Source organism: Rutilus rutilus (genome assembly GCF_951802725.1).
Source record: "Rutilus rutilus genome assembly, chromosome: 4".
Lineage (NCBI taxonomy): Eukaryota > Metazoa > Chordata > Actinopteri > Cypriniformes > Leuciscidae > Rutilus > Rutilus rutilus.
Window position 1 is genome coordinate 45,168,912 of NC_140212.1, and position 12,748 is coordinate 45,181,659.

Consider the following 12,748-nt stretch of genomic DNA (forward strand, 5'->3'; position numbering starts at 1 on the left):
TGTTTACTGATCCTGAATGTATGATAAGAAATAATACTATTTGATATGCTTAAGAGTAAAAAATCCCACCTATTTCAACTATAACTTAAATTTGTATTAAAACTGTCCGTACAAGTCATTTCAACTTAAATTATTAAACCGGCTTAAGTCGAATTAAGTTGACTCTCGTATGACTTAAAAACATTAAGTTGGAATTGCTTAAATAGTGTTGATGAGTTGATGTTAAAAACACACGTAGTTGTCCTTGTATTTTTTTATTGTTTTCTAATCCTAATTCTGTATGGGAGTATGATTATTATCAAAAATGACCAAAAATCTACGTTTTTTTTTCATTAGAAAAGTTTTTATGAAAACTGATGTTCTTTTTACAAGTTTCTATGCATCAAAGAATCCTGAAACATAAGACTCTATGCGTTGCATGGCCTGTAAAGTCAAACACGTAATGGACATGATGGGTGGATGCAGATGTTGAGGAAAATCAGTGCCACGTCTGAAGAAGGGTGGAGCAAACGACAACACGACAGCCTTCATCATCATCATCATCATCATCTACAGCACTGGGGTTAACCGTGAAGCGCTCGCGCCCTTCAAACGAGTGTGAACGCATCGGCTGGGAGAGTTGAGTAAACTAATCCAGTGAGTGAAGGAATGAGAGCAGATCCCGCGCGGACGCAACGCGACGCTCGGTGACGTCACATAACGCTGGTGGAACGCACACGGAACGATGACCGCGAGGAACAGAAGCAAGAACAACTCAAACTCGAACTCCAGCAGCGACAGAGGCGTCGCGAGCCAGCAGCCTGATGACGCGCCGAGGAAAAGCGCGAGTAAAGTCGCGGCGAAGGCGGAGAACGCGCCGCTCGCGAGCCGCGGCTCCGGGTCCGACACATCGATGCTGATGAAGTGCGTGTGCGCGCTGTTTTACCTGGCGCTCGCGGCCGGAGTCGTGTTCGCGTCCGTGCACTTCCAGCGCGAGCTGTCGGAGATCAGATACGCGAGCGTCAGGAACGAGGAGTCCGCGATGAAGTGCGCCGCGGCGGCGCGCGAGGTGGAGAACGCGTTCACACAGGTTAGTGGACTTCATCATCCAGTCGCGTTCCCGTTGGGGAAACAACACACACACTCAGCTAACAAAATATGCTCCAAGAGCGATTGGATCGCTATTACCTTAACTAAAACGTTAATTTTTAAATTGTTTTTCTTGGTTACGCGAACGTTAAAGGACTCCATTGTATCACTCTGTAAAAAGTTTTGGAATGTTACTTTTGAATGTTCTAAAACAAGTAAAGTTAGTAGCTCCAATGAATGGTGACTAATGTGTACATTAGAACATGATTAAGGAACAGGTACTTTTGAACAAACGTTCTATTAGCGTTACTGGATTAACAAAACTAAACTTTAATGGAAACATTCCATTGTATCATTCTGCAAACGTTATGGAATGTTACTTTTTGAATGTTCTTAGAACGTTCTGAAACAGGTAGTGACATTTAAAACACGTCAAATGAACGTCCAACTAAACGTTTCAGACAAAAGCTCCATGAATGGTAATGTTTTCATTATTAACTTTGAATAAACGTTGTATTAGCCTTACTGGAAGAGCGTTTTTTCGTAACGTTGAGAGAACGTTCCCTGTTAGCTGGAGCAACACTGACTGAACTGAATAAACTTGATAAGTCAGATTCAGATGTGGTCTAGTAGAAGAGCTTGAGCTCATCGTCTCATGTAGTTTCCTGTGTGCATTTCATAAGATCAATCTCACACACACAAGCAGCTGTTAGTGTAAACTGGGGTTAATACACACACACAGAGAACTGTGTCTTCTGATTGATGAGGATGATGTGGTCAACTGTGATTGGCTGACAGTGCAGCTTAAATGACTTTTAGTGTCCAACACAACAGGAAGTGGATCAGTGTTTAGAGAGTGTTTGATTTAAAGCAGACTAGGCATTTGTCTCCTCATCCTCACCTGTAATAGATCTGTTCTGGAGTGTGTGTGTGTCTGTGAGGCGCTCGATCAGGTTCGTCAGGTTCCTCTGGCCCGGGGGAAGTGCTCTAGAGACTGAAGTCAGATCAGCCTGAAGAGTGTGGAAAACTCACGCTCAAACTCCACATGCAGCAGTAAAGCACCAGCGGACGACTGCCCTTCTCTACTTTCCCAAGTCGTAAAGGTTTGGAACGACATGACTGAGGACGAATTCATCGTTTTTATTTACTTATTGGTTTATTTGAATAGGTACAGTCCAAAAAAAACAAAACAAATCAGCCAAAACATGGATGCTGCATAGAGAATATAGCATATGAGATGCAAATTATCATTATCATTTGCATCTCAGGTCTCTAGAGAGGCTTTTCTCTAAATCTACCAACCCAACCTACCTTTGGTTAACACTTTTAACCAATATAATATATACCTACCGGTATATATGCACACCTAAACCACAAAATACCTCTTTGTAGAGATACTCCCTGGGAAACAAACAGATAAAAATGATTAAAACAATAATGTATTGTATTTAAATATACGAACAGCTCTGGTACACTAAAGCTTAAGCATCATTATAAAAGGTTTTATGTCATCGACAGCTTTTATTATAGGTGAACTATTAAGTTCTCAAACAATGGCACTTTTAGGTGTTGTTACTGTCGTCAAATCAATACAAATAAAAGTGTTGATTTCAAGTTAAACCAGAAATTTAGGAGTTACACTCTTGGAAGAGAAGGTTCTATATGGAATCTTGAAGGGTTCCGTCAGGCGCATCATATATAGAACTTTGAGGGGTTCCATCATGACATCATGTTAATGGTTTAGTTTTTTAATTAATCAGTTTTGTTTTAATTAATTAAATTGTATGGATTCTGCAGCTTGAGTAAACATACTCAATCACTGGACAAAATTTGAAATGACCCATTGAACATGAAAGTATTATGTGATCATTTAAAGTCCCCCTGTGGTGAAAATCAAGTTTTTAATGATGTCTATGTGGTGTTTTTAATATGCTTTAACACAAACTATGTACACTCTAAAAACTGCTGGGTTGTGTTAACCCAATTTTGGGTCAAATATGGTCTCACCCAACGTTGGGTTAAAAAATGCACTTTAAAAATGGACAAATTGCATTTTGGACAAAATCAAAAATGCAATTTAAAAATGGACAAATTGCATTGGTTACATTAAAAATGTAACCCAACGGCTGGGTTTGTCCATTTTTAAATAGAATTTTTAACCCAACGTTGGGTGAGACCATATTTGACCCAAAATTGGGTTAACACAACCCAGCAGTTTTTAGAGTGTAGTGTTGACTTCCCTTGGGTAATTCTGAATTGTTCATCGGAGGGCTCCAAGAAAAACTGGAGAACTGTTTCACTTCCTGTAAAAAGTAACTTCTTGATTCTCCAATAAAAAGATTTACACAAAAAAAAAAAAAAAAAAAAAAAAAATTATTATAGTAAAAATGAATCAACTATGCTGGGTTAAATCAACCCATTATGCTGGGTTAAATAAACAACCCAATTTGCTGGGTAAAATTAACCCAACGTGTTCTGTCCTATATTTACCCAGCCCTTGGGTTGAAAATAAGGCTGCACAATAAATCGAAATTATCTAAATAACTGGGGTCTTGAACAAAAGACAAAGAGAAAATCACTCACTGCTCTTGGCTGAATAACTTTTGTAGCTTAAATAAGAATCAGGATATATTTAAAGGTCCCATAGCATGGATTATTTTATTATTTTAGAATGTTTCCTGGGGTGCCCTTATAATGTTAGTATGTTTATTTAGATCAAAATTTGTTATAATTTAGAAATAAAAGGCATTTTTCCTAGCCTGATTTTAGCCTCTGATTTGTACACTCTGTTTGAAGGGGCGTGTCTGCTGTGAGACTTCAGTGTAAACGCCCACTGCTGTGATTGGCTGCTGTGAGACTTCAGTGTAAATGCCCACTGCTGTGATTGGCTGCTGTGAGACTTCAGTGTAAACGCCCACTGCTGTGATTGGCTGTAAGACTTCAGTGTAAACGCCCACTGCTGTGATTGGCTGCTGTGAGACTTCAGTGAGCCTGTTGATCACGTGAATGAAGATTTTATCATTGCAACGCAGTTTCTGCACTCTCACTAATGATTTCACCAATGCAAACATGATGTACGTACAGTAAGAGCTTCGTTGTGCAGTGTAACAGCGTCATTGATTTCATAACGAGTTTTGGCAAGTGTCCAGATAAACTCGCGCTGTGTGATTGATTGACAGCTTGGGCGACTGGAAAGGGATTGTTCTTTGATCGCTATCTGTATATTAATCACAGTTTAAGTACCGTAAGATTATTTTCATCCTACTAAGAGAAACGACGTGAAGTTGATCGTTTAGTCACTGGCTTGATTTACTGATGCATAAACAGTATTGAACGACTTTGAGAGAAAGATTATCTGTCTGAACTTGAACAATTACACTTCAGACATTCACATAACCCACTGGTTCTTCAGGCTCGGATGAAGGAACTAACAAAATACCTTTGTGTTCATTTGTACATCCAAACACTGAGCAACTGCCATGCTTCGCTCGTTTGCAAGCCATGATGTCTCTCGAAGAAAAATTATTCGGACGATGATTCGGCTGCGCAGTTCCGCCTGGCCTTGAACATGGGCTGGCATATGCAAATTTTTGGAGGCGTACATATTAATAATCCCGACTGTTGCGTCACAGTCGGTGTTATGTGGAGATTCGCCTATTTTTCAGGGGTGTTTTTCAAAAACGAGATTTAAATAAGAAGGAGAAAACAATGGTGTTTGAGACTCACTGTATGTCATGCCCATGTACTGAACTCTTGTTATTTAACTATGCCAAGATAAATTCAATTTCAAATTCTAGGGCACCTTTAATTCATACAGTGAAAACTAAGCAGTGTTTTATTTTTACATTTGATTATTCAGTTTGTGTTGTTTAATAACCCTAATGTAGGATAACCTGAAACCCCTGAACCCTGAGGTTTACACTGATGTTAAAATAACACTTCTTATACACAGTAAAACACTGATGTTCACTGTCAGAAGTTGTAGTGAAACACGTACATGGTTATATAATTAGTAAATAATTGTAAATATATTTTAAAGATAATTTAAGTTTACTTTACTAAGTTATATTAAGTTATATTTTTTTTTAGCATTATCATATCGCATTAAGTAGGTATCGCATATCACATTTTGCCTTAATATCGTGCAGTGTTTTTAGAGTACACACACACACACACACACACACACACACACACACACACACACACACACACACACACACACACACACAAGCACACACACAAGCGCAGGCTCAGGGATAGAGGAGTGTTACCAGGAACGGCGCGCTGGTGTATGGAAGACACTAGCACGCATTTCAGATGTGAATCATGGCAGCGTCGACGAAGAAAACCAAGAAAGCGCGGTCGGAAAAGTGCAGAGACAGCTCTGCGTGAGTGGGATTTACTACAGTAACGTTTAACACAAGTACTCTAGGGGGCGGAAACTGCATAGTGTGCCTTTAAAAGGGTTATGCATGAAATTGTGAGTCATTGTGAATTTAAGTTGAAAGAATGTGGGGAATGTGCTTAAATTACTATGTATTTATTATTTATTGATCAAATCTAGTAATTTAAAGGTAAAGGTACAAAAAAAAACAAAAAAAATTTGCATTCAAAAATATCAAAATGAAATAAAAAATTAAGTATAATTTTAGGGCTTTGGGTCATTTTGAGGGAAAGATGTTACAAAGTACGAGGGAAGGGGGAGAGTCGAGAACCCTAGAGTTCTCCCTAGAACTGATGTTCTAGATCTCCAAGGCCTCTTTTTCCAAGGAATTTTATTTAAATATGTAATTTTGGTGATAAAAGATGAGTTTTAACCATAGACCGTAAAAACACTGGGTGTAGTGTGCGTGACGCCACCCGTTTGTTACTGAATATAGATTTTGAAGCCCAAAGTGGGCGGAGCCGGCCATCGCCATCTCCCGGATAAACGAAAATGTGCAGCGAGGCGGATTAGCTGAGGTGACGTGACGCTAACAGACAGCAGAAAAACGGCTAGTAGTGACATCAGCAGCAATCCACCTGTCACGCCCTTAATTATGCAGAACTTTAAGGCTTAAGGCAAGACACTACAGGTGAATAGGGTAAACATTTTAAATAACAGATATCACCATGAAACTTCCTCAGTTGATTACTTACACAAGTATATAAAAAAAGTATTACAAGTTTTTGAAATATGTATGTTTAATTATGCAAATTAGGCATATATGCTTTCATTACCTGGGAAATCTAAATATATTGTCCATAGCCTTAAATAAATTTTCGCCATATTTTTTTGAATAAAATGTCAAATAAATCAGGCCAGGAATGATTTATTAACAAATCCCTCTGAACATATCTTCAGAATACTGCTAAGTGTATAACTGGAGAGTTTGGTGTACACAGGTGCTACATGGGCTGAGATGTTTGTACTGGAGAATGACACAAAACTCATTTTGAGAAAACGGCATTTAAAGAGTTAAATAGCTCTAAATGAGATTTCGTCATTAGCTTTAAATCCCCCTTTGGACATTCACGATTGGTTACTGATAGAAAGGAAATGCCCATATTTGGGTTACATAGCGTTGTGCAGGAGACTCACGCCGGTTTCACACTGCACGCGTTAAGGCCTCATTATGCTTCTGTATCAACTCCACGGCGTCGTGGCTGTTTTATGGTTCTGCGTCGGGTTGCGTTGCATCGCGGTGCATTTCACTGCCAGAACGCTAGGGGGGTGTGTGGTTCGCGAATCTCTTTGCTAGTTTGTTTTGGTTCCGTGCGCCGGTTCCGCTTTTTCATTTCCGACAATGGCGAGCGAAAGAGAGAGAGTGTTGTTGCAGCTGGAGCTAATCGACGTTGAACAACAAATGATTTTATGGCAAATGTTTAATCGCAGAAGAAAAAGACGACGTCAGCGAAGGTGGTATGTACGACCAGTGCACGAAGACAGTGGTGGTATAGCGGGAGGGGGAAACCGGAAAAGCTACACTCTGGAAATGATGTATAATCTGACCAATCACAGGCCTTGCGGTCTGCGTCGCCTCGACGCGTAGTTACAATTTTTTGGAGGTGCACGTCGAGCTATGGCGGAGGGGTCGGAGAGGGGTTCGCGGCGACGCAGAGGGGTCTGCGGGGGTACGCCGTCGATTCGACGCAGAAGCATAAAACAGGCGTTAGCAGAGCGTAAGCAGCGCGTATTTTTTCGGCGCCCATGTTAACAGATTAGAGCATTCACACCGCACGCAGAGGCGGCGCGGCAGCGCGTAGCAGAGCAGGAGCAGCAGTGCCGCGATAGTTTCGGCGCCCAGTCTATTTTTGCTGTGCCGCTTACGCTGAATTAAAGTGACAATGCATTGATCATGGCCAAACTACACCGCAGTTTTACCCAAAAAGCGCATTGATGATATCTATCGTGCTTTAAACAGTCAATCAAATGACCAACAGCAATTTAAAAAGAAAACAAATGTCCAAAAACAAACTTGTTGCCCGAACAATGAAAACAAAGATGAACCAAAAGTTATATAAATGAAATTATTCGTAAAATAAGCTTCTTGACAAGTATTTTCTCTTAAATGTATTTGAAAACGAAATAAAGCAATGCCAACTTATCCATTATAGAGTATTCTGTCTGTACACACGCCGCTAGTGTGAAAGCAAAACGCACGTGTCCTGCTCCCGTCACCATACGCACTGCTCCTGCGCTGCTTACGCTCTGCTAACGCGTGCAGTGTGAAACCGGCGTCAGAGCTTTACAACGACACCGGTCATGACGGACTTAAGTAAACAGACGGAGCTCGGCGTGTCGCGTTGGAATGCTGACTTCTTGGTAAATTTGGGAGAAACTTACTGCCGCAAGTAAACAAAATGTAATAAAATAAACATCTTAATGTATATTTTCAACGTTTTCTTTATAGCAGCTTGAAAGAACTAGCCCACAATCTCAAAACTGACCACTGTATGAAAAATCTATGTTTTTGCCTGCCGTGTCTCGCCTTAATATAATTTAAACGGATGAGTTATAAAAAAAATCACCCCCTCACAGTTGTCATAAAGGGCAAAATGAGCTATTATAGACCAAAACCACTTCTTGCACCTGTAAACATGTTTCTTCCTGCTGTAAAGTTGGGCATTTTAACATGGGGGTTTATGGGATTGACTCTCTTCTGCAGCCGGTCTCTAGTGGCCAGTGGATGAACTGCAGTTTAAGTCACTTCTGTGTTGCATTCAAGTCAAGTGAAGTCACATTCATTTATATAGCGCTTTTAACAATATAGATTGTTTCAAAGCAGCTTTGCAGTGATAATGAAGTTAAGGTTTCGAGACAGACCGTAAGGTTTCCGCTTGGGCCTAAGCGTGTGCTATTCTTCTGTCTCCAGATCACGACCATGCAGGCGTCTCTGGAGGGTGTGGAGAGCGCGGTGGCCAGTGCCAGGACTCAGCAGGAGAGCACCAGCCGCGCACTGCAGAAGAGTGAGGCCGACGCCCGGCGCGTGGAGGAGGCGCTCCCAAAGCTCCAGAAGCAGCTCCTGCGGGACCTAGCAGAGAGCATCCGCGAGCTGAAGGAGGAGCGGGAGCGGGACGTGTCCTCGCTGGAGCAGCGCGTGAGCCAGAGCGCGGAGGAGCGCGCAGCCCAGTGTAACCGCGAGATCCTGGACCTCAGAGCCCGTCTGGAGGAGGCAGAGGCGCCGGCGCTCCTCGCGCAGGAGCTAGCGTCCGTCAGCAGCGCCGTGGCTAACCTCAACACCGCTAGCGAGGTGTGCGCGGGGAACGTGGCGGTGCTGCTCGAGCAGATCGCGTCAGTCAGCTCCGAGCTGCAGACGAGGAACGGGGAGGTGGCGTCGGTGTCGGAGGAGCTGGGCGCCGTGAGGACGCTAGTGCAGAGCGCCGTAGGGGGCCTGCGCGAAGAGGTTAGCGCAGTGAGAGCCGGCGTCCAGGCCGCGTCAGACCAGCTGCAGAGCCTGAGTGAACGTCAGACCCAGGCCAGTGCCGAGACCCAGAGTCTGAGGGACGAGCTGAAGGAGGAGCTTGAGGAGCGGGGACACGAGCTGGAGGAGCGGCTGAAGGCTGCGGAGGAGAGCCGGGAAGCTGAGCTCAACGCCCTCGAGACCAGGCAGAAAACACATGAGGACTCGCTAGCTGGCTGCAGGACCACAGAGGAGGCGCTCACAGCCGAGATGAAGGAGATGAGGAGCCGGCTGGGGGAGATGAAGACTAGAGTAGCCGATCTGGAGGAGCTCAAGACCAGAGTAGCTGATCTGGAGGAGCTCAAGACCAGAGTAGCTGATCTGGAGGAGCTCAAGACCAGAGTAGCTGATCTGGGAGAGCTCAAGACCAGAGTAGATGATCTGGAGGAGCTCAACACCAGAGTAGATGATCTGGAGGAGCTCAAGACCAGAGTAGCTGATCTGGGAGAGCTCAAGACCAGAGTAGATGATCTGGAGGAGCTCAAGACTAGTGTAGCCGATCTGGCAGAGCTCAAGACCAGAGTAGCCGATGTAGACGAGCAGAACCAGGAGCAGGAGACCGTTCGAGATGACGAGCCGCTGAAGGAGTGAGCCTGAGATCAGATACTGAGAGCTAAGGGATGATCGGGTGGTAGAAATGTGAAAAACAAGCTTTTTTTTTTAGGAATGATGAAGGGGTGAACTGCTGTTTCTTCTATCTATAAATACCTGCACTGTGTTTTTTTAATTATTCCACCAGCTCAGCTGTTTTTCACAGCACGTCTCAGTGACAGTTCAGTCTCTGAATGTATCAGGATGATAGTTGTTTTCCAATAAAATGTTTATAATCCTACCAAACTATGTTCATATCTTTTACCTGATCAAATGATCTATGAAACACCTAGAAATACATCAAATGGCTATATTAATATGAGAACATTTAACACATTTCAGTCACTTCCATATAATTGTTTTATTTGTTTAGTCACCACTAGGGGGCCTCAAGATTTGAATTAAGACAGAATGAGCATTAACATCAGCTAACCTATTAAAATCAAGACAAATATAAAATAATTCAATGCCCTGTTTTTGGTCTTTAAAATACCTAAAAATTCATTAAATGGATTTATTAATATGACTATGAGTACATTTCAGCCAATGAGATTTATAGAACGGTTTCCAGTCACTGATTCTGATGATCCACTATGGCCGCTTCACCCAACAACGGTTCTCTGTATCACTACACAACACCCCCAGCAACCACTCTTAGCAACACAAACATCTTATGTTCTCATTGATTTTGTGCATTGAAGCTTATAACGTTAGTGTATTGTGAGAGATCGAGTAAGTGAGTGTACCTGCATTGACAGTAGATAAAGCATTTTCCTTCAGGTCAGTCCTATATTCGTAATATTATATCAGTTTGAATGTCCCGATATCTTGTCCTTTTAACAATTAAGGGGTTTGCTGCAATCTAATGGAGAAATAATGTAACTTCTGTTGCTGTTCACGGTCAGGGACTATTTCTTCCAGCGGAATGAACCCCACAAACAGCAAACATGCCAGTTTGGGCCCACTGTGGGTAAGTGTGGTTTTCTGTGGGACAGTGTGGGCAAGGGCAAACCCTTTGGGGCCCCATGTGGGCTTACCCACAGTAAAACCCACACGGGCCCCCAGTGGGTTAGCCCATGCGGGGCCAATAGCAGTTTAACCCATTGGGCCCCCATTAGGATTTACTGAGTGCAAAAAACCCATACGGGCACACAGTGGGTTAGCCAATGCAGGGCCCATAGCTGTTTTTCACTGTGGGGCCACCATGAGGGTTTACTGTGGGCAACCCACCATAACAGTACAGTTAAATCATTGTTTTAAGATTAGAAACTTTAATCAAACTATTTTAATGATTTTGTAAAATGTCATAAATGTTATTTAATTCAACAGTCCACCCCATACTAAACTAAAACTGCACACAGTCAACAAGATAGCAATACAAGTACTATCTTTACCTGTTTGCTTGTAGCAGCTGTTTCCAGACAGACTGATAAAGTCAGACAGACCAGTACATTACAGTAGTTTAAACACCATTAGACTATTAGACCGCAATAAATCACAGCATTTATATATTAATACATTCATAAATAAAATAATAGCAATTCAGGATGCATCTTTTTAAATACATTCATGAAACCATAAAACTGACTAATTAATACTTATAAATAAGTGTATAATGGATTATGAGCATGCGCATTGAAAGAGCAAATGAGTGACTTACAAGGAATTATAAATAATTTATATAAATTTAACTATATCTCATAATGCATATATAGGTCTTAATAAATCTTTATAAATATATTTATAGAACAGTAATATTGCTCATAAAAAAGTATAAATGGAGCTATAATTCATTATGAGCATGATCTGCATAGAAAGTGTTACCATATTTATTAAATAAAATTAACCTATTTGTCACACAAAACAAACAATGCAAATGGTTGATTGATTTGTTTTGGTATTCATCAGTGATGTATTTATTATTATACTTTTTTTAACACTAATAAATACATCACTGATAAATTACATATTTTTTATATAATATTATATTTCTTAAAACTGCAAAACTGCTAAATAAAAATAATAATTACTAGTTTTCAATTAGCTGAAAACACTTGTGCTGAATATTATTAGGCCTACACCTATTTCTGAACATTTGTTAACAGTTACTACATTAAATATGCCTATTATGCATCCATAAAAACATTAAACATCAAAGACAAGTAGTTTAAACACCAGGAATTTAGACCCCGAATAAACAACAGCACTATTAATATATTCACATATGTGAAGCACTGTTAAATATATTGAAATACATTTTGGAGATTTGACATACATTTTTAAAATAATTTAAATAAAGCTTCGTGTTACATCTGTAAATTTGTGGAGAAAATATGTTCATAATTATATCATGTAGTTTTTGCTATTTTATTTCTACACCACGTTTACCATTTCTAAAGGTAGGCCTATATATTATATTATAATGTAGCCTATAATATATATATATAATTTACTTCAAACTTGTTTTACGTTTTCAATGCTTTTATATTTTCATTCTGTTTACAGTTTGCGATGGCCACAGGCCTACTATCCACTTAATAATGTATCAAGTTTCAGGATATTTTAGCTGATTATCACATAATTTACTCCATCAATTCTAAATTTATGTAAATGCTGCGTGACTTTTACGTGTTTTAATGGACGCGCGCATTTGAACTGGAGCGGAGGGCGTTACCATGGAAACGAGGCAGCAGCTCAACTGACAATCAGCGAAACTCCGTCTCTCACTGTTGTTTTAACTACTTTAAGGTAAGTTTAGTCCATACAATTACACAAATAGTTCATACAAGTGTTTCTGAGACTTTCTTTCATGTAAATGACTCGCTTCCGTTGAGTATTTAAGTTATAGAAATGGTTTAGTGTCTTCGCAAAAGTCCGTTAGCATCTCAACCGTTAGGCTAACTAGAGGTTAAGTTACTTAACATTAAGTTAGGTTAACTGTAGACTTGAGCTGTAAGTTTGGGCTTTTAATCACATCTTATGTGTAGATGAGAGATTTTCATAGTTTTGTAAAGGTTTTGCTGAAAATTGGTCAATGGATGAATGGAAATAAGCTAATTTATTTGACCTAAAAGTACGCACTGTATGGTTAATTCATAGTTATCACGTGACGTCACACCATTACGCCTGTCGGTACACGATCCGTT

The 12,748-nt window shown here is 40.7% G+C and overlaps 1 protein-coding gene across 1 annotated transcript; it reads left to right on the top strand.

Moving 5' to 3' along the window:
- Window positions 1–514: 514 nt before the first annotated feature.
- Window positions 515–9,845, top strand: ckap4 (cytoskeleton associated protein 4). Its single transcript, XM_084407664.1, has 2 exons — window positions 515–1,069; window positions 8,424–9,845. The coding sequence occupies exons 1-2, from the start codon at window positions 725–727 to the stop codon at window positions 9,600–9,602; spliced, it is 1,524 nt and encodes a 507-aa protein (XP_084263790.1). The 5' UTR covers window positions 515–724; the 3' UTR covers window positions 9,603–9,845.
- The last annotated feature ends 2,903 nt before the right edge of the window (window positions 9,846–12,748 follow it).

Excerpts from the sequence above, each read along its gene's own strand:
- ckap4 (XM_084407664.1), top strand. The coding sequence starts at position 725 with ATGACCGCGAGGAACAGAAGCAAGAACAACTCAAACTCGAACTCCAGC. Across the intron at positions 1,070-8,423 it reads TGGAGAACGCGTTCACACAG|ATCACGACCATGCAGGCGTC; the intron begins GTTAGTGGACTT and ends TTCTGTCTCCAG.